General features: G+C 40.3%; 1 protein-coding gene across 1 annotated transcript in view; it reads left to right on the top strand.

Moving 5' to 3' along the window:
• Positions 1-22464, top strand: part of ERC2 (ELKS/RAB6-interacting/CAST family member 2) — a 723468-nt gene that overhangs the window by 521444 nt on the left and 179560 nt on the right. Inside the window, exon 13 of the mRNA XM_047097449.1 lies at positions 9144-9304. Coding sequence (XP_046953405.1) covers positions 9144-9304 — 161 coding nt within the window. The remainder of the gene's footprint in view (positions 1-9143; positions 9305-22464) is intronic.

Below are 22464 nucleotides of genomic sequence, written 5' to 3'. Positions count from 1 at the left end.
TATGGGGATTTCATTGGCTCTGTGTTCTGGTGCAAACTGAGAACTACCATCTTCTTGCACTCAGGATGAGTGAAGACAGAAAGCCAGGATGGATGGTGAAGTCTAAGGCCGAAGAGCCTGTGTATTTTTAAAACATGGTTTAAAAACTTTAAAAATTACAAATCATTAACACAAAATAGACACTAACTCAATACTGACTTACAATTTAAGAAAAAAAAATTGTTTTATCAAAATATTTGAAGATCAGTTCTTGCCAAGCAGGCCTCATGAAAAGCACGAGATGTTGCCACGTGTCAGAAAGAGACACACAGAACCCAGAGTGGGGCTCTTGGCAGATAACTGAGAGAAAAGCTGGTTTTCAAATATTTAGTTAAACAACACAAATGTATGTGTAAGTCTAAGTCGACACATGTTAATGATTTAAGGTCTTAAACAGGTTTTTTATTTTATTGTTTTAAGACTCCACTGTTCACTTTAAAAGTTCCGACAGTTTCTCCAGAGCTGGGTGTAAGCACTGGACTCTAGAAATTCATTTAACGGCTTCATTATTCTTTTATTTTTAACTGTTTATTTATTTTTGAGGAAGAGACAGAAAGAGAAAGAGAGAGGGAGAGAGAGGGTGCGAGCAGGGGAGGAGCAGAGAGAGAGGGAGACACAGAATCCAATGAGGGTTCCAGGCTCCGAGCTGTCAGCACAGAATCTGACGCGGAGCTCGAACTTGTGAACCATGAAATCATGACTTGAGCTGAAGTTGGACACTTAACCGACTGAGCCAGCCAGGTGCCCCATGGCTTCATTATTCTTAAAGTGTACAGAGTTATGAATTATTTGAATACAATTGAATAGTCCTGGTAATTCAACAATTTTATAATCTGCCACCTGGAATGACTAATAAAATCAGAAATGACACACAACTATATAAGTTTTTTTAAATTGGTGTGCCCCTGTGGCCTAGTAGACATCTAGCTTGAAGAAGCCTTTAATTATTATTTTCTAGATTTGTAACACCAAGCTGATATATTTTAAAATGTAATCCTAGCTTTCTAGGTATAGGATCAGAATTTTGGTCTTGACGTATTTCGGGACTTTTTAGGAAATTGTTTTAAATTGGAACATCTTGAGACTTGCAAAAGACTTCTGAGGTTGCTGTGAATTCTGTTTTCATCGAAGGTGGCATTTTAGGAATTAAACAGCTTTCTAAAAAAAATGTTTCCCCCAGCAAATATTATGGTCTGGTGAATTACCAATAGATGTACTTCTAAAAGAAGCAAACGCTGTGTTAAGTCGAGACAAATGTGTTGTTTTCCTGCTGGACTTCTCAAAAGCGGTTATTGATTCATAATCACTGTAATTCTCCAAGTAATAATTCCCTAATGAGGAGGACCACAAGGCCCCACAGCCTGGGCAACCAGCATTCATTTTTTCCTTCCTCTTCAACAAGCCACTCCCACTCGACTGATTTAGGGAGGCAGACCATGAGGCCTAGGACAGGATTGGCTCTTGTTTTACTCTTGCTTATCACTCAGTACTTTTCTTTAATAGCTTTTTTTTTAAATCACAATTGTGATTAAATAGTTTTTTCATTTAAGCCTGCCTGCCAAACCAGACCGCTTCTGAGGAGGAGCCTGTCACAAGTGTCCAGCAGAGTGCCTGGCACATAGGAGACATCCAGTGAGGTGGTAGAAGGAAGGAGTATACATCTTCCAGGTCCCAGGGCAGAGCATGTGGACTACAGAGCAGGACAAAACCCTGGCTTGCTTGTACCCCAGGTCAAAGCTTGGGACACTTTTATTGTGCCATCCTGAAACTCAGGTTTCTGGGTGCTCTTAGTGGCTGCCGGGGTTACAGTGAATGTGGGACCCCCTTGCATTCAAGATCTGGGTAACTGAGCCCTCTCATCTCCATAGCAAAGAGAAGGTGCTTGAGGCAGCAGAGAGCAAGACCTTGAAGGGTGTTTGGTGAGGATGATGGCAAGGGGACCACTGATTTATGGGGTAGGAAAGTATCAGGTTCGGACTTACACTTCATCCATCATTGCACTAAGTGAGTCAAAGGAGGGCGTTTCAGAATTATGCCTTTTCATTCCCCTTCCTCCCATTCTGTAGGTATTTATTGAGTATGGATGCTAGTGTTGTGTCAGGGGCTGAAGGCACTTCCAAAGAAGACAGAGATGTGGTCTTTTGCCCTCCAGGGGATTATGATCCAGTGGTAGCAATTAAGCATACACATGAAAAGTTGTGCAGAAATGTGAAGTGGTATTTGATTAGGTGGCATAAAGTCAAGTGTCGACAGTAAGAACTGGTATTTGGTACTTGGGTTGGACTAGGGACAATGGTAACTGTCATGTACTGGACATTTCCAGGGTGTCCAACACAGAGGGCTGGATGCTTTATGCTCTTGCCAATCCTGTGCAGTAGTTTCCATCTCCTTCCCATTTTATAGGGGAGGACCTGCAGATTTAGAGAGATGTCAGTAATATCCAGGGTATCTAGACTCGGCTGCACTTTGGAATTACTTTGAAATCATCTGCAACTTTAATAAAATATAAAGCCTGACTCCCATCCTCAAACACTGGGATTTAATGCAACCATGGCATCAGGATTTTTCACATCTTTCCAAAGGATTCTAATGTGCAACAAAGTTTAGGAAGCACTGAGTTAAGATTGGCCTCAGGTTGTAGAGATCCTATTGTGAAACCAAAGTTTTAACCAGGTATGTGCTTTTCAGAGCTCCAGTTTTTAATTGCTGTATCCTGTGAAGTGACAGAACTTAAAAGATGGAAGATTTCAGTAACTGGAGCGGGTCAACATAGGGCAGTCCAGGGGTGTGCATGTGTGCGTGTGCATCTGTGTGTGTGTGTGTATGTGTGTGTGTGTGTGTGTGTATGCGGTTGAGGGTAGGTGACAGGAAGCAAAAAATTTGAACTCAGTAATAATTAAACATAAAATGGGTTGAATCCTTACTAGGCACTGTATTAATAAGAGCTGACATTTCTATGACACCAAGTACTAGGCATTGTTCTTAGGGTATCACAAATGTTAACCCATTGAATCTTTATAAAAGTCCTGTGAGCTAAGGTCTATTATTACCCTTATATCACAATTGAGGGACCTGAGGCCCACTGAACTTTTATAATTCAGAGTGACACAGATAGTGAGTGGTAAGCTATTTCCTGAATTCTGTTTCATTAACATTACTACCTCTTCTTTTAAGAATGTACTGGTTTCATATTTGCCATTGCCAGTGTCTGCACTAAGAACTTTACATTCATTGCTTCACTTAATACTTGTAGTAACTCTTATGAGAAATAATTTTGTTACAGATGAGAAAACTCAGACCCTTTCCCAAAGTTTTATGACTCATATATGGTAAAACAGTATGTTTAGTACAGTCTGGCTTCATAATCATGCTTTTAATCATTCTCAGTATTTTAAAATACGTTAAACTTTTTAAAAAATTTGAAATTAAATCCTGAGTGGAATTATATATATAAAACAAATACAACACTCCTCTTCCCATGCCATTGATCTGTTATCAGGCCACAGGTGCCCTTGGGAAACCCTGGGGCTCTAGGGAACACAATTTGAAGGCCACTACTGTGGGTAATTGGGAGCTCCTTGAGATGTTGGAGCCAGGTCAGTGATATTTTTGACAAAATATTGGTGGTTTAGGCATATTGTTTTGGCAGTAGGCATAAGTTGTGACAGTGAGTCCTGTGGGACATCTTTGAATCCCAGACCTAAGGGATCCAGTTAAAAGTCACATTCAAACACACACAGTCAAAACAGCTGAAAAAAATCAAAAGGGTAGTCTAATTCTTCAATGTGTGTCTTTGGAAAACATTGAAGGGGCCCCAGGAATAACCCATAGTGACTTTTTCCTCCTTCCCTTTTTCTCTTCTTTGCAATTTCCTTATTTTGCCCTTAAAATAAACTTCTCTCTGTCCCAAGTCTCAAGGATCATTCTTCTTCTTTCCTCTCTGACTTCTTTCTCCCACTTTTTATTACATAGAGCACCGTAGCCTGTGCTTCAAAGTCCTGTACCTTTGTGCTCAGTTTCTCAAGTTTACTTTGCTACCCATTAGCTAATTCCACATCCTAAAATCCAGCAATGGACCTCACTGACAGATATACTATGATGGGGGAGAAGCTGATCAAACAAAGCCATGTCTTTATTTAGGGTAGGGGTAGAGACAAAGGCTAGGAACAGACACACATGCACACACACACACACACACACACACACACACACACTCACGCAATTATTTTCAACCCCTCCAGAAATGTGGGAGGGGAAGAGGCCTGAGCTTATGGCATCAAAAGTAATGATAAAAGGAAATGATAGATCCCAGAAGTGTTTCCAAAATAGAGCTATTAAGACTTGATAATAAATGGAAAATAAATGAAGAAAGAGAAGAAAGAAACAAATGTAGTTCTGAGGTCTTAAACATGAGAGACTGAGAAAAGGTTAGGGTGTTGGACTTGTGGGTGTGTTAGGGAGTGGCAGGTTGGGAGGGCAGGAGTGGGTAATAAGGATTTGGTTTAGGCAGGTGTGCATGGGTCATGAGTTGGCTTTTGATCATAATGAATCTAAAGTGATGTTAGGACATTCAAATCAAAGTGATCAACAGGTGGTTAGGTATATGTAAAAGAGGTCAAGTGAGTAAAAGATAAAGTTTGGAAAGGTATCTGCATATAGGTGAGAGCTGTGGAGACAGACCTCAATTCTCCTCCTAAGAATCCACATGGGTGAAGAAAATGTCTCTAGTAATGAATAATAAGAGGAAGGATCCAATTATAGACTACAGGAAGATGAAGAATTTACAAAAGAAACATGGGAAGTAGGTTCCCAATCTAAAAGAGAGCTTCAGAGAACCCAAGGGAAGAGTTGGTTTGAAGAAAATGAGGGTGGATATGACCCCTGTGTTTACAAGAGACTATTTAAAAAATTTTTTTTAATTTTATTTTTTATTTTTTTTAAATTTATATCCAAATTAGTTAGCATATAGTGAAACAATGATTTCAGGAGTAGATTCCTTAGTGCCCCTTACCCATTTAGCCCATCCCCTCTCCCACAACCCCTCCAGTAACCCTCAGTTTGTTCTCCATATTTATGAGTCTCTTCTGTTTTGTCCCCCTCCCTGTTTTTATGTTATTTTTGTTACCCTTCCCTTATGTTCATCTGTTTTGTCTCTTAAAGTCCTCATATGAGTGAAGTAATATGATTTTTGTCTTTCTCTGACTGATTAATTTCACTTAGCATAATACCCTCCAGTTCCATCCACGTAGTTGCAAATGGCAAGATTTCATTCTTTTTTGATTGCTGAGTAATACTCCATTGTATATGTATACCACATTTTCTTTATCCATTTATCCAAAAATGGATGTTTGGGCTCTTTCCATACTTTGGCTATTGTTGATAGTGCTGCTATAAACATTGGGGTGCATGTGTACCTCCGAAATAGCACCAAAGGTTTCTATCTTGCTTGTATGATGTGGGTTGGCTTTGGGCTTCATTGTGGTTACTCAGGGACTCAGGCTGAAGGAGGCGTCATCTGAAACATGCTTCTATAGTCACAGAGAAAAGGGAAAATTGGGGTTGAGTACTAGCACTTAAATTTTGGAATGGAAATGACATTATTTTATTGGCCAAAGACCAATAAAAGACCCACCACAGTTAAAAGGGAGAGGGGAACATCCCCAAAGGCAAGGGAATTAAAAGCAAAAATGAACTGTTGGGACCTCATGAAGATAAAAAGCTTCTGCACAGCAAAGGAAACAATCAACAAAACTAAAAGGCAACCAACGGAATGGGAAAAGATATTTGCAAATGACATGTCGGACAAAGGGCTAGTATCCAGAATCTATAAAGAGCTCACCAAACTCCACACCCGAAAAACAAATAATCCAGTGAAGAAATGGGCAGAAAACATGAGTAGACACTTCTCTAAAGAAGACATCTGGATGGCCAACAGGCACATGAAAAGATGCTGAACGTCGCTCCTCATCAGGGAAATACAAATCAAAACCACACTCAGATATCACCTCACGCCAGTCAGAGTGGCCAAAATGAACAAATCAGGAGACTATAGATGCTGGAGAGGATGCAGAGAAACAGGAACCCTCTTGCACTGTTGGTGGGAATGCAAACTGGTACAGCCACTCTGGAAAACAGTGTGGAGGTTCCTCAAAAAATTAAAAATAGACCTACCCTATGACCCAGCAGTAGCACTGCTAGGAATTTACCCAAGGGATACAGGAGTACTGATGCATAGGGGCACTTGTACCCCAATGTTTATAGCAGCGCTTTCAACAATAGCCAAATTGTGGAAAAAGCCTAAATGTCCATCAACTGATGAATGGATAAAGAAATTGTGGTTTATATACACAATGGAGTACTACGTGGCAATGAGAAAGAATGAAATATGGCCCTTTGTAGCAACGTGGATGGAACTGGAGAGTGTGATGCTAAGTGAAATAAGCCATACAGAGAAAGACAGATACCATATGTTTTCACTCTTATGTGGATCCTGAGAAACTTAACAGAAACCCATGGGGGAGGAGAAGGAAAAAAAAAAGAGGTTAGAGTGGGAGAGAGCCAAAGCATAAGAGACTGTTAAAAACTGAGAACAAACTGAGGGTTGATGGGGGGTGGGAGGGAGGGGAGGGTGGGTGATGGGTATTGAGGAGGGCATCTTTTGGGATGAGCACTGGGTGTTGTATGGAAACCAATTTGACAATAAATTTCATATATTAAAAAAAATTAAATTAAAATAAATTAAAAAAAAAAGGGAGAGGGGAGTGTGGCCCTACCATGTGCCCCAAAGAAGGAGAACTGGAATATGTGAGCCACAACAGGGAAAATATTTCTTTCTTTTTAAAGCTCCCACTGTGGTAGCAAGGGAAATAGTTTGCAGAACTCCAGGCATTTAGCAGAGGAGGTATCATGGGCATCACCTAGGAAGCTGCAGCTCAAAGAATCAAGTGGTCATTTGTACAGAATCACAGGGAGAAACAGTGTCTGTGTGAAGACTAGAACTATGTACCTGACGCCAGTAGCCCCAATGGTCCTCAGTGTGCCATGCTCAGTGGCCTGGGGTATGTGAATTTGGAGGAGTGGGAAACCTTGGCCTGGGAAACTGTTGGAGACTTTGGTGCAAGCTGTTGAGAATAGGAGTCTCACCTCACACTAGGAGTTATTGATGCTGGAAGCCAATGACATCTCCATCAGTAAAAACGCTGGACTGCATCTCTTAGGTGCCCATGTTTCTCTATGTGGTTATTGCTGAAATGGCCAGGGAAGTCTGCAAGTCATTACTTTAAGGTGTAATTGTTACAACTGGGTTAATATAAAATTAGCTAATATAAAATTAGCTACCCCAAATAGTACGGTAGCAGGTGAACTAAGAACTGGGAAACCCAGTTGAGTAGCTCTGTGTCTATGGATTGCAGACAGGTCAGCTTCAACTTCATGAGAGAGAGATTTAGCAAGTGAGAATCCTGGATACTCTCCCTGTTCTCTGGGATCAATAGTGCATTTGAATAGAGAGCGATTTATGAAAGGAAACAGGGACATGAAGACACAGGCCATCCCATAGAGGGTTAGACAGACTGAATATTTGTTGGTACTTGGAATGACCATAATTCTGATTTTTTTTTACACTGCTATCAAAAATGGGGGCGGAGGGAAAGGAGGAAAAAAAACCTGCTTCAGTCTCACCAAGCACTTCTTGATAGAAGGGCTGCTAGTCATATTTATAATATTCTATAAATTTATATGAGAAACAAATTATGATTGCTTTTTAAATTTTGTATGTTTCTAAAGTAAAATAATAATAATATTTATTCTACAATTAAGCAGGTGTAGTTCTGGGACTTTCATGGTTAATCCTCATATTCCTTGCTTTTTAAACTCTTTCTGGTTTTGGCTTTGATTTACATTCTATGGTTATCAAATTCCTCTTTTTATCAGGGAAAATGGAGGGTTTTCTGAATCTTAAAAGCATGTGATTTACCTTGGATGTGAACTATAATGCTTATTCTGAGTAAATTCCATGTAAAACTGAAGAAATTGTGTAGAAAGTCTTTATGAATTGGAACTTAACATGTCATTGACACATTTTGAAGGGCTTTCTGTTGACTTTAGTGATGGATGATCCCATTCTGCCAAGTTCAGCTGGAAGGAGGGTGGCTTAGAAACCCAAACATCAACTCTGGAATCTAGAAACTTCCTGGAACCATGGTTTTAAATCAGCAGGGTGGATGCGGCATGCATCTGTGCAAGGGATGGCATTTCACTGGCTTGCTCCACGGAAGTCTCTGGTGCAGAACCATAAACACCAGCCCTTTTTGTTGTGTGTTGGCTTTTAAAAGCCCCCAATAGTTTGGGGAGGATAAAGCCTTGCCTTGGGGCTCCCTGGTCCAATTTTTTGGGACCTGGCTAAAAATCCTGGATATTTGATAGTCTGGCTTATTTCTATGGTGTATTAGCACCCTATAAAAGTTACATGTCATTTATTTCAAGTTTAGAACCCTCTCAAACTTCAGGGGCAAATCAAACTTGAACCTTTTGTGGCTGGAATTGTTTACCTTTGGCCAAACCTTGCTTCCTGAAAGTGAGGCAGGGATGTGAGGTGAGAGGGGGCTCCTGAGGCCCCTTGGACATCAAATTGCTTTTGCCAAACAAGGTTTTGATAGGTTAAAACATGAATGAATCTGAAACACGTAGATTAACTTCCTGTCAGAATACTCTGGGGCCTACACACAAAAGTATATTGTGCTGGGCAAATGCATTTTGAGTGTTGCCTTCCGCCAACTGTGAGGCAGTATCTGAGACTTTTGCCAAACACAGGTTGAAAGTGGGTCAAGCCAGTTACCTTCTACTTCTAATAAATATATTAAATAGTTTCTATAAAGGTTATTGGACAATCCAATTGAAAGAGGACCTTGGAGAAATTTGCATATTTCTTGTGTTTGAAACATTTATTTTCAACCAGTGACAAAGAAAGAATGGGCTCTAAGTTACAGTACCTGTTCAAGAATGGCTATGATTCCTTTGTGTGTGTGTCAGAATACAGACTTGCAAAGAAGGCCTTGTGCTTGAATGAAGGAGAAATAATGCACCATGTTCCCTGTACCTTTCAGATAGAGGAACTGATGAATGCATTGGAGAAGACCAGACAGGAACTAGATGCCACCAAGGCACGCCTAGCCTCCACACAGCAGTCCCTGGCTGAAAAAGAAGCCCATTTGGCTAACCTCCGAATAGAAAGGAGAAAACAACTGGAGGAGATCCTGGAGATGAAGTGAGTACCCATTTTTGTTTTCCTACATTCTCTTTCCTAACTTTTCTTTCGGGATGGGGAAGGGAAGGCTAGAGAAGACGAAGAGAGAGCTTGAAGAAAGAATAATTTAGCCAACACTTGACTATTCATTTCTGTAACCATGCTTCTTATTCTTTCAATATAGCTTCCATGTCCCAATTTGCACATTCTTCATATTTGTTATTCAAAAAAAGTCCAGCATTAAATTTTGTGTGTCTGTGTTTTGTGGACTGCGCTGTTATTCTTAGATTTGTCTCAAAGGTTTGAGCTGGCTAAGAGACAGAGGCCTCGTTAAGCACAATAGTAATTTGAGTGCTGCTCAAAGTTAATTGGAAACCTTTCTGAGGAGGTATTTCCTAATTGTGACTATAACTTTGCTAATTATATTCTTTTCACATGTGTACAATGCATAGCTTGTGTTGGCTTTCATAGAGTCTCAAGGTTGGCACCTCTTTGTTTAGAAAGCAAGGACTCTGATTTGCTGGGCTGATAAAAACACACTTGGAAATCCCCCTGCTACTTCCTCCTCCTCACCCGAGGGTAGGGTAGGTAAGGGGTAGGGGGAGACTGAAACCAATCTTTCTTTGATTTAATCAATAAAGTGTGGCCTCCTGCTGGGCAGTGATCCTTCCTGTGGGCCTATGACACACCCATCTCTACCTAGCTCTTATTTCATTCTTACAATGAAATAATATCACCATGGAAGAACAGAGGAAAGAAAATTACTCAAAAGTTTTAGAAATAATCACTTGCTCTGGATCTGTTCCTAAAGAAGTAGGCAAGAAGCAGCATCTCTCTATAGGTTAAGATGAAATGATCACTAAGATATAATTTAAATTTAACTTCCTTCCACAGTAAGGGAAACATACATAATTATGGCATCTTAAGCCTGTAACATAGACTTTGAAATTGGTGGCTAGGTATAGAAGCATGACCTTATCCTGACCCCACAAGTCTTACACATGGTTAACATTAAACACAGAAAGCTTAGATCATGGAAAATATGGAATGAAATATTTTGAAGGATTTAATAATGAGGACAAAACTTTTATTCCTTGTCAACTACCTCAGTTTCTCCAAGACCAAAGAATAAGTAGTTTTTTTCCTGTATAAACTAGCCTTTTTCCTAATAAAGTAATATGTAATAAAAATAGATATTATTATCCTCAGTTTAGAAGTAAGGGAACTGATATTTAGCGAGATTTCAAGTAATTTGCTTAAGGCCATCTGGCCAGGATTAAAACCAAAATCTTCTACCTCAGGTTCCCTTTCTACTATCTTATTTTCTCATGGAGCTTATGTGAATTCCACCAAGCCTGGAACTTTCATCAGTTTGAGTCACTGTGGTTATCATACTGCCTAGAACAGTTCCTAGCATATGGTAAATGCTCAGTAATTGTTTATTGAATGAGTGAATAGATTAAAGGTGAAAAGTGGATTTTACATAGCTAAGAAGAAAAGTATTTTAAACATCTGTGACATTACTGGCTTGATCAATAATTTATTAACAATAACAGTACATTGATACCATCAGCCTTTATTCTTTTCCATTCACCAGTCCCACTTTCTGCCTCCTTGTATGTTGTGATGTATAAAGTTCAGCCTAGATTCTCTCATTGTTCTCCAGCTATTCTCAGATTAACTCTGTATCTCCTGGAGTGATTTATTATGCCTTTTGAAGGAGACTTCCATTACTTCCTGTTTATAAAAAGGACTTATACTTTCAACGTTTCCAGAGAACAAATAATGGTGAAGCATCTTGGTTTGGCAATCATCAGACCTAGGTTGGAATCCTGTAGCTTCCACTTGGCGGCTGTATGGTTTAGGGGAAATGACCTTAACATTGCTGACCCTTCTGTTTCCTCCCATAATGACTTTCATGGAGTGGTTGAGAGGAGAGGCACTCAGGAGGGCTTGGCACATGGAAAATGATATATGTGTATAAATGACGCTATCAGCCAATGAAAATATGTCATTTGTTTAGTATACTTTGTGAAGAGTATCATTTATCTAAAATTTGGATTTATTTTTCTTAAACATATAAACCTTTTCCATGTGTATGTTTTCCCACTTAATTTCATGATTTCAGATAGCACCTAACTAAGACCTCTTTTGGTGAATTGCCACATTATTGCTCAAGTGCTTAATCTTCTGCCACTGCAAAATAAATACAGAATTCCTCTGTTAATTCCTTTGGTAAAAGTAACAAAGCCCTGCTTCATTAAGTCCAATATGGACCCTATTCACTATTTAACTGGCCCAGAAGCCCCACTTATGGGCTCTGTCCCGGGACTGTGGGGACACAGGTACAGGGTAGTTATATTGACCAACAACCCCAACTAGATTCATGAGCCTCCTGGGCTATTCAAGGCAACCAACTGGTTTGACCAATCTTGACTTTTTAAGCTGAGGTGACATGTTGGTTACTTGACATTAACTGAGTCAATGTAAGTTAGTGGAAACAAAAAGTTGGGTATATCCCTATCAGTACTTACTGTCACTCTGTGTCAAGCATTGTTGGTTTTCTTTCAACTGGCAGGCATCATGTAAACAACTTTAGGTGAAGTATAACCATTTCCAAACCCTGGTTGGGAAGAGAGAGGCTATGTGGTGTTAGAGGACAGAGAGGTAGGGCTGTGAGTCAAGAGAAAGGAGATGAGCTCTATTAGCTCATCCATAACATTGCGAGATCACTCTCTGGTTACCTCAGTTTTGTCTTCAGTAACATAGAGGTGATAATAACTGCTTTGCCTACTCTATAGAATTGTTGTGCAGACAGGATTTTTTTAAAAAAAAAGTACTGAAAGGAATATAAACCAGCATATGTGAAAGTGCTTTGAAACATAAAAGGGGCTTTTGAAATGAAAGGTGGTGTCTGTTAAATTCGTTGTAAAATCAAATGGCACAGAGTTTTAAAATTGGAAAGCAGCTGGGTCCAACCTCCCAGTGTGCATAAACCAGACTCCTGTCCACATAATCACTAATAGGGCATTCACCAGTCCCTGGTGAACACCATTTTCATTGGAAGCCATGAGCACATGTAGGTACCTCACTGGTTCTTATATGGAACTGAAATGGCTTTCCATGGAATCTTCCCACTTGGTTTGGTTTTTGTTCAGAGCTACACAGAATTCACCTAAGCCCCATACATAGCAGAGACAGCATTTTAGATATTTCTTCTGGTAGTAGGATTCACTTTAGAAAAGAAAAATAAAGAAATATGAAGACAAAATAAAAAACAAAATCACCCATGATCCTACCATGCGGAGACAGACGCTGTGGCATTTGGTGTATCTTTACTTTTTAACAGAATTCAATTGTAATCTCATATTTTGTAAATCCTGCTTCTTTTGATTACTGAGTGGTGAACAGCCTCTGTGTCACATAGAATTGTATTATTTTTAATTAATATATTGTCACATAGGTTCACTTCTTTATTGGGCATTTACCTTGGTTCCAATGTTTTGTCAATATAAAGAACGTTTTGTTTTGTTTTGTTTTTAATTTTTTTTAATGTTTATTCATTTTTGAGAGACAGAGTGCAAGTGGGGGAGGGTCAGAAAGACAGGGAGACACAGAGTCCAAAGCAGGCTCCAGGCTCTGAGCTGTCAGCACAGAGCCCGATGTGGGGCTTGAACTCATGAGCTGCGAGATCATGACCTGAACCAAAGTCTGACGCTCAACCAACTGAGCCACCCAGGAACCCCATAAAGAATGTTTTGATAAGTATTCTGCTCTTTTGTTTTGTTAACCTATTTTTAAGTAATTGTAGATTCGTATGCTGTTATAAGAAATCATTTTCCTCAGTGGTAACATCTTGCATAATTATAGCACAATATCACACCAGGAAATACAATTTACCAACTTTATTAAGATTTCTCTGGTTTTACATGCACTCATGTGTGTGTGTGTATCTAGTTATATGCAATTTCAACATGGATATAAATTTGTGTAGTCACTGTCACAGTCAAGATATAGAACTGTTCTATCATTGCAAAGATCCCTACCTTTTGATAGCTACACCCAGCTGTTTCATTTTTAAACAGGGTTTTGTTTTGTGTTATATAATTTTGGGACATGTGCCATACTGGTCTACATTTTTTCCCTCCCATTCTTCTTGGGCAGGGCAGGGGATTATCTTCCTAGTTTAAATTCAGACCAAAATTTAGAATGAGAAAACATTGCTTGATTCCTCTAATTTGAAGATTCTCATCAGTTGGTTTTATTCTATTTATAGTGGAATTTCTTTTTCATATTGGATATCTAGAACCTGTCATGTGGTAGGCATTTCATCAACTTTTGAGGATGAAAGGACGAATTAGCTCAAAAATTCATAAATATTCATTGAGCACCTACTATGTGGCAGGTACTATTCTAGGTGAACAAACAGAAAAATGTTTTACCTGATGAAGCTTACATTTTAGTGAAATGAATGAAGGAGATGAACAAACTCATAAATAAGCAAATAAATGAATAAATACATGAATAAAGTAGTTTCTTCTGTAAGAAATTTGGGATATCCTTAGAAAGCTATTTCCAAAGGTAAGGACCCTCATAGCTCTTTGGGGTAAAGATGGACATAGAAAATGCAGTGTACCTTCCTGTAGCCTGAGAACCCTTTTAGGAACCAAGGTCAGAGGAGAGACTTTGACTGTATTTCATGTATGATTCTTTCCCCCCACCTCCAACGCTTCCCCATTTAGTTTGCGTTTTATTGGTTACTATTCTAACTGCCAGTCATTATTCCCATACTGGAAGGAACTAACAGTCCCCAACACTGTATCTTAATAGAAGAACACAATATTCCCTTTCCCTTGTGTGTACGATTATTCTTTTACTTAAAAAATATCTAAAACCTCTTGCTAAAACATTTCCTAATGTTTCATCTTTGTTCAGTTTACTCCTATTTAAAAGGAATTTTATTAAAATAGTATTAAGAACATCATTCTATATGTTTGGTTTTATTAATGCTGGTTAATAAGCTTACATTTCAGTAACCAAAGCTCAATTATTTAATTTGTGACAGGTGAATTTGATATCTGTAGCTAAAAGGAATTGAAGGCCATGAGATACGTACGTAAAATCTATCTGTGTGTGCTTGCTCAGGCTATTCCAACTAGCATTGTAATTTAATAGGTAGACAGGCAGGCTGACTGATATGTTGCATTTAATGTTAAATACTGAATGAATAAGGGTTTTGAGAGCTGGTTAATAGTTGCATGATTTGAAGTGTGTATTTTAGACTTCCTGTGGTGATTTCTGGTGCTTATGTCATGAAAAGATTTTAGGGAAACTTCTACATTTTAAACTCATCTGATGATATTGTAAGATCCATCTTAATTTACTGGGTATTGTTGCATTTTAGATATCTTCTCTAGATAGCCCCGAAAGCCTTTGTATACATTGAGCTATTTTAGGGAATTTACTGTGAGATAAGTCAGCAGCTTATTCCAAGGCATTATCCTGTTGGCCTCTTTGATCTGGGATCCCTTTTGAGAGAGCCACTCATTAGGTAAGTACCCTTCAAAGGAGAGGCAGGGTGCAGAAAATGATAAAAATCAATTTATTCTTTACTTCATGTCAGCATGAGAAAAGACAAATCACATTTCTTTAGGGAGGAATCCTAAGTGCCTGGCAATTTGGACAGGATAAATGAAGCCTGGGAGAGGAGTTTTGAAGGCATCCGTTACTTAAAATTGATAAACTCAGTTACAATATCTTACGGAGATGTTAGGGGGATTGAATGAAATTATACATTTATGAGAAAGTGATTTTTAAGCAGTAAAGGTCATATATGTATGTGTGTATGTATATATGTATGTGTGTGTATAATGTTATGTTGCATATTAATATGTTAGTTAAACATAGTTTGTATACATTGATCCTATCTTCAGATTCCAGTTAGCCTTATGCTGTCAACAATGTTTTTTTTTGTTTTGGCTACAATGCCATCTTTTCTCTATCCAGTAGTTTGTTTAGAAAAACTTTGACATGTCCCCTTTAAAAAATATTAAATACTATGGTAACATGTTGTAGAATGTCCCAGTTTGTCTGGTTGTTTGTATTTACCACCTGCTCAGTTTGAAAAGTAAATTGAGCCAGGCAGAACACCAATGAAGCTTGTCATAGCTTTCTAGGTTACCTGCAATGATTGAGGACAGGTGGTAGACACAGAGGGGAAATAAATGTCATGATTGTCATCCATGGAAATGTCATCCAACATTGATTGTGATTTGAGCTGCAGGCAGTCACATAAATGCATAATGGCTTATCACTCATGATTTCTGTTTCTCTTGTAACCCTGAAGTTGGTGGCTTAGAGTCTTTAGTGGAAGAGAAAAGACCTGCTGTACACAAAGCTTATAGAGGGTAGTAAAACTTAACTACAAAGACAATAACTTTAGAATAGTAGAATGGTCTAATTAACTTTAAATGCAAGGAACAGAAAATCTCACATTCCAGAAGCTCATACAAGTAGCTGTGTAGTCTCTGGGGACTTCCACTCCTTCCATCTTGATGCTTTGCCATTCTCAGCGTATGGCTTCCACCCCGGATGCAAGATTTTTATCCCAGCTCCAACCACCCCATCCACATTCAAGTTAGCAGAAAGGAGAAACGAACCCCCCTGCCCTTTAAGGCGCACATACTATCCAATGACACCTCAGTCATTACCAGTTTATTCAGTAAGCATCCACTATGTACAAGGACTCTCCTGTGCCTTAGGCAGCGATCTAAGCACTGTTCTAAGTGAACAGAGGACACAAATCCCTCCATTGTGTACATTCTAAGTAGGTGCAAGAACTAGTGCAGAGGCAGCAGTCAGGTGGCCAGCGCTGAAATCACATGGTCACACTTGGCTACAAGGCAAGCCAGAAAATGAAGCCTTCAGCTGGGTGGTTCTATGTCCAGTTAACATTCAGGGAAGCTAGTACCAATGGAGGAAGGAAATAAATTGGCAGCAATTAGCAGTCTTTGCCAAAATAAAGTATGAAAAAAATATGTCAATTGTATGTTATCTCACTAAGCATATACTAACAGTGTTGCAATTACACCTTTAGAAATTGTCTAACAGAGGGGCACCTGGATGGCTCAGTCGGTCAAGTGTCTGACTTGGGCTCAGGTCATGATCTCACAGTCTGTGGTTTCGAGCCCTGCATCGGGCTCTGTGCTGACAGCTTGGAGCCTGGAGCTTGCTTCAGATTCTGTGTCTCCCTCTCTCTCTGCCCCCTCCCCTGCTCATGCTCTGTCTCTCTCTGTCTCAAAAATAAAAAATAAAAAAAAACAAAAACAACCCCAAAAAACATTAAAAGAAATTGTCTAGCAGACATTTAGTCATATGGATGCATGTCTAGTATTATATGAGTTTATTTCTGGGTACCAATGGTGGTAAACTATGGGGGAGACATATGAGTAACCAGTTCAGGAATACCTGACAAATCTTGTCATAGCTGGGACAGTTGATGAGTGAAGGGTGTTAGGTCTAGAGAAGGCCAAGAAGCAGATGCTTCCTTCAGCTATTAAAGAGGTGACATATAATAAAAGAAGTAGGCTTGATTTATGTTGCCTCAGAAGATTGTGCTGGAGCTGGGGTGTAGAATTTAAGAGGCGGAAGACCTTCCTTCAGTGCTTTGTAGAACTTTGCAGTGGTAGGAACTCTGCAGCCTTTTGAGGTAGCTCCCAAGGTATGTCTGAAATTCCTGTGGGAGCAAAAAATACCTGTTCTGGGTGTTATGAAAGGAATTTCCATCTCCAGGGAGGGGGCAGCAGGGTGATCACAGCCCTTCCAATGGGAATTCTATCCATAACTTCATTAAATAAATGACCTGAAACATGGGTAATATTTAGGAGATGCCAAAATCTTCTTTGTTCTTCCCTTGAGGAGCTTTGTTTAAATGTAGAAACTTGCCAAAAGCCAAAAAATGACTGCTTGGTTTAGGACACAGCCTTCTCTAATAGGGCCACAATAGAATTTTTCCAGATTTTTGTACACTGTGTTATTTTTTGTAATACGCTTTAATAATTTTTTATTTAATGTTTATTTGTTTTGAGAGAGAGAGAGATAGAGTGTGAGCAGGGGAGAGGCAGAGAGAGGGGAAGACACAGAATCCGAAGCAGGCTCCAGGCTCTGACCTGTCAGCACAGAGCCCAACGCGGGGCTAGAACTCATGAGCTGTGAGATCATGACCTGAGCCAAAGTCGGGTGCTCAACCGACTGAGCCACCCAGGTGTCCCTTTCATAATACTCTTTAGATGTAAAATGTACTAGCACACAGAAGCATGTTTCACAAAGCATTATAGGGAAAGAATCCCTGGTTACATTGCATGTCAGGTAGAATCAAGAGCCCTTCACTCTCCCTGCCTTGAGGAATGTACTATCTCTGATTCACATGCCTTCAGAGAATTAAACTGTTCCAGGCATATATATTATTCAGTGCAGTCAAGACTTTGGGTGATGAAATTACTATTACCAGTGAACTTTTCTTAAGTGTTTATTACATGTCAGGCAGGGCCACATTTCTGCGACCTCCTGTGAGCTGGGGAGCATCATTATCCCTATGTAGATGCAGAAACTGAGGCCCAGATGCCTGCAACTCAAAGGTAAGTCTGTTTAATAGTATAGTCCATGATCGTAACCATTGAGCACACTGTCTCTGAATGAAGAACTCAGATGTCATTGTGAGAATTTTAAGTGTGGGAATGGCAGGACTAGTTTTGATTAAATAGTAGAAGGCAGTGGGCAGATAGGTGCTTCTTCCAACTTGCCTCTCTAGGGAGTAGGACAGCAGGTTAGGGTGATGCTGGGAGGGAGGGGGCAAGGAGAGAGCTACTTAGAAGAGGACTTTGAAGTCAGCTTCCTTATCTTAAAACAAAATAAGGGACATACTGTCTTCTCTCCAAAAATATACACTGTACGTATAGTTTTAATAGTGCAAAATGTCAGTCAAAAGGGCCCTTGGCCTGGTGGTTTTTAATGGAAATACAAACATTTTCTGAGCTAAAGCAGTATAATCTTTCAGCTTAAATAATCATAATGAGCAGTTAAATAATCTAAATGCTTGTGAATTGTGGAGCTTAAATAATTCCAGCCACTATACTTCATGTTGTCTCCAACCTCACAGGAGCTCCATGGGGGCTTGGGAAGGTCAACCATTAAGATGGAGAAAGAGAAATGTACAGGCCTTCCAACCTCATAAAGCACGGCAAGTCAAAGGGGACAGTTGTGGTCCTTCTCCCAATCCAAGAGCAACATCCTGTTGGAGGAATTTTTTTAAGTGATCTAATGCTTCATCTAATGCTGTCGGTTGGGGGGATGGGGAATGCTGCCAGGGTTAGCCTCAGGAGGCAATGGGTGGGGCAGCTGCATCACACAAAGAGAAACCAGGGGCCAGACAGTACACCCAAGGTCATACTCAAGTCCTGAAACAAGAATTCTCTGGTCCAGTGAGCAGGGCTCTTGGGACTTGAGTTCACAGCCTGAATCTGCCACTTACAGCTGAGTGAGTTGAGGCAGCCTGACCCAGTCTCTCCAACTGTGAACAGGGTTTTGGACTCAGATGAACACATTAATAGTTTGTGATTCTTTAAACAGTGGGTTTCACTATGGGGTTGATGTTGCTCTCTTTGTTTGGCAAAGTCTGGAGACATTTTTGGTTGTCACAACTAGAGGGAGTTGTTCCTGGCATCTAGTGAGTAGAGACCAGGGATGCTCTAAACATCCTAGAGTGCACAGGACAGCCTCTCCAACGTTAAAGAATGATCCAACTCCAAACTCCAGTAGTGGACATTAAGAAACCCATAACTAGCCTCCCTCTTTAAAAACTGGTGTTTAAGTTTGGGAAGAGAGAAAAGCTTTGTAGGGTCTCTCTCTGATTTAATTTGACTTATTTTCAAAGGGGACTCACGTAGGATATGTTTTCCCCATTCAGGATCATGTTCTTGGCCCAAAAAGTTTGGTGGACTGGGGGTTTCCCATTTTGTGTAAATGACTTTGACTTGCTTTCTTGGGACTAGAGACAAGCTCACCATGGAGGAATGGAGTGGAATTGGCATAGGTCTCAGATCTGAATTCCCAGGAGACTGTGGTCCCTATGAAATATAAATCCTCACTAAGATACAAAAGACCTGATCCGTCCATGTCTACTGGTCAACAGACCATGTGATCCTCTCTAGCTCTGTTATTTCATCATCCTTTAATCTGTGGGTCTTTCTGGTCCTCAGTTTGCCCAACTATAATTAAGGGTATGACTTATTTCACTTAGCATAAGACCCTCCAGTTCCATCCACGTTGCTACAAAAGGCCATATTTCATTCTTTCTCATTGCCACGTAGTATTCCATTGTGTATGGAAACCAATTTGACAATAAATTTCATATTAAAAAAAAGATTTTGATACATTCAAATTTTAATTTTGATACAGCCCAATTAATTAAAATATTAATAATAAAAAATAAAAAATAAATTAAGGGTATGAATTTGGATAGTTCTCAATGGAATAGTCCTCTAGCCAGCTGTATAAATTGATGCCTCTCTCTCTCCACCTTTGTTTCTCCCTTCCATTTTTTCCTTCCTTCACTACATCCCTCTGGGTACCTAGGTCTTTCCTAGGAACCACTTCTTTCAATGTTTGTTTAAAGCAAAAAGGATAGAAGAAAAATGAGGACACTGCTAAGGTATAAGAACATATACCAGAGCAGAGGCTGGAGGCATCAATGGAAAACAGACTGTTGCCCAGATGCCAGCCTCCTGCCAGAATTTCAAAGGGCAGGACTTGGGACAAATCCCAACTTAGAAGGTTTTCTGCCTTCCTGGACTATCTTCTTTGCATAGGTAAAATATACTCCAGATATGATCGGGAGAAGCCTCAACCCTGAAGATATAGAGGGTGAACAGGTAAATATCAAGATACTTATCCTCACTGGAAGAGGATATCACAGAGGCTCCAACTCAGTGAATATGTATAGGGCTATAGGGCAAGGCATATTCTCAGTGAATATGTATAGGGCTATAGGGCAAGGTTTTGAATGTTCTAGAGCCCTGGAAAACATTTAATAAAAGTTTGTTGAAGGAATGAATGCATGCTGATGAAAGTTATACTTTGCCTCCTGCTCACTGCCTCTTCCTCCTTTCCCTTTTCCTTGGCTACTCCTGCCTTTTCTTCCACTCAGCCTCCTCTTTCTTTTCCTTTCTCTCTTCCTTCTTTACTTCTTACCACCATCCTCTCTCTTCTTCTTCCTTTCCCCTCTCTTTCCTACCCCTGTTCTGGTTCCCTACAAAAAACTGGGGTTCAAAATATTTTCTGGATTTTCTCAGCATAATGTTTGTCTTGCTAGACTCTAATTTTGACTGTTGGGCAGGAGGCAGACCAAGCACCTGGGAAGGAGTGTGTGTGTGTGTGTGTGTGTGTGTGTGTGTGTGTGTGTGTGTATACATGCATGTACACATGTTTGAGGGAGAGAAGGGCCTGGCTCTGGCAATCTTGCCTGGATAATGAGATGTTGAGAGGAGACCACTCAGTTCACCAGCAGCAAAACAATTGAGAACTATAGCCTGAAGCCAAGCCGCCAATCAAGTATGGCCAAGGTCTTTTGTTTTCCAGTCACGGAATTTGGGAACCAACGGATTGTGAAAATTGAAATGCAGTGTTTGACTTGATCTTTGGGTTAAGCCAATATCCCTGGGATCTTAATTCGAACCTGCAGGAGTCTGTGGCCAAGTTTGAGAATCTGTTATTACTCATACCCTACACTTTGCTTACTTGAAGAGATTTGCAGAGTGCATGCAGCTAGTGCCAGCATGCAGTTATGATAAAAGTTAAATTGCTGTCTTTCTGTTCTGTTTTGAAATTGGTGTTTGTGTGTTCACTTCATCAGTCCTGAGCTTGGAGCTTCTTTCTCCTCCTGGCTCTTTCTCTGGAAGTTTGCTTGGAAAACTTTCCTTTCGATACATTTCTAAGACTTCACCAGCTAAGGCTTTATTCTAAGGCAACATGGGATTGGGTAGGCCCAGTGGTTACTCTCTGCTCTTTCCTACCCCCTGCCGTTCTTTGTTTTTCTTTTTTAACTTTTTTTTTTAAACATTTATTTCTTCTTGAGACACAGAGAGAGAGAGTGCAAAGTGGGGGAGAGGCAGAGAGAGAAGGAGACAGAATCCAAAGCAGGCTCCAGGTTCTGAGCTGTCAGCACACAGAGCCCCACGTGGGACTCGAACCCACAAACTGTGAGATCATGACCTCAGCCGAAGTCGGCTGCTTAACTGACTGAGCCACCCCGGTGCTACCCTCTCCCTTCCCCTGCCCTCACCAGTGCCATTCTTTGGGAGGGGAGGCTGTGCCCTGGGAAGCTGCCCTCCGTGGGGTGTATATCTAGGGCTCCTTTGCTGGCTGACTCCTGGTTGGGTTCAAGGCCAACAGGAAGCACGGTAGGAAATGGAAGGGTAGGAGGAGAAAAAAGCTAGAGAGTTGCCTCCCGTTCCTGTGCTGCTTTGTGGCCATGCCTCTGGAGGTAGCAACTTCTCTCCATGACTACGGCTCCCTCTCAGCAGTGCCCTATCCATGCCTCCTGCTGGCACTGGGATTAACTCTTGTTTCCTTTTGCTCCTCAGCCCAATGTACTGAAATGGCTGCTCACTATTGCTTTTCTGGGTGCCTCTCCGTATCTCGTTTGTTTTATTCACCCTGTCCATGTCTCTTCCATCATCCTTTCATTGAAGTCTTCTCATTGGACCCATCTGTGGCAAATTCTATCTCCAGCCAGACCCAGACTGGTACAGTAGGGAAGCCCACGGTGCCATGTTCACATGTGCAAGATTTGTTAGGATGATTTGAGAAAGGGCTGTTAGAAAATGTTTACATTTCCCATATTAAGTAATTTTGGAAAAAGAAGCAGATTGCTTGATGCTTAAGTCAAAACACTGAAACAAAACTGCCATTCTGTGGTTTTTCTAAAAACACTTGGCTTCCAAATGACCCTTCAACATGAATGACTGCTGCTGCCCTGACCCCAGAAAGATGTGGGGCTGATGTTCCCAGAGTCAGACTCAGCCTTAGGAGTAGTGAAAACAGTCTCCTGCTCCTGTCACACACAAGGGAAAACAATTCTTCCCCTGTTCTTCAGGCTTGGGGATGTTGGCTTGACTGAGGAAAAA

The sequence above is a fragment of the Lynx rufus genome, unplaced genomic scaffold (assembly GCF_022079265.1).
Source record: "Lynx rufus isolate CCGP_SWC_20201006 ecotype Redwood Valley unplaced genomic scaffold, mLynRuf1.p SCAF_4, whole genome shotgun sequence".
In the NCBI taxonomy this organism is placed as follows: Eukaryota; Metazoa; Chordata; class Mammalia; order Carnivora; family Felidae; genus Lynx; species Lynx rufus.
This window is presented reverse-complemented; position numbering and strand designations above follow the sequence as displayed.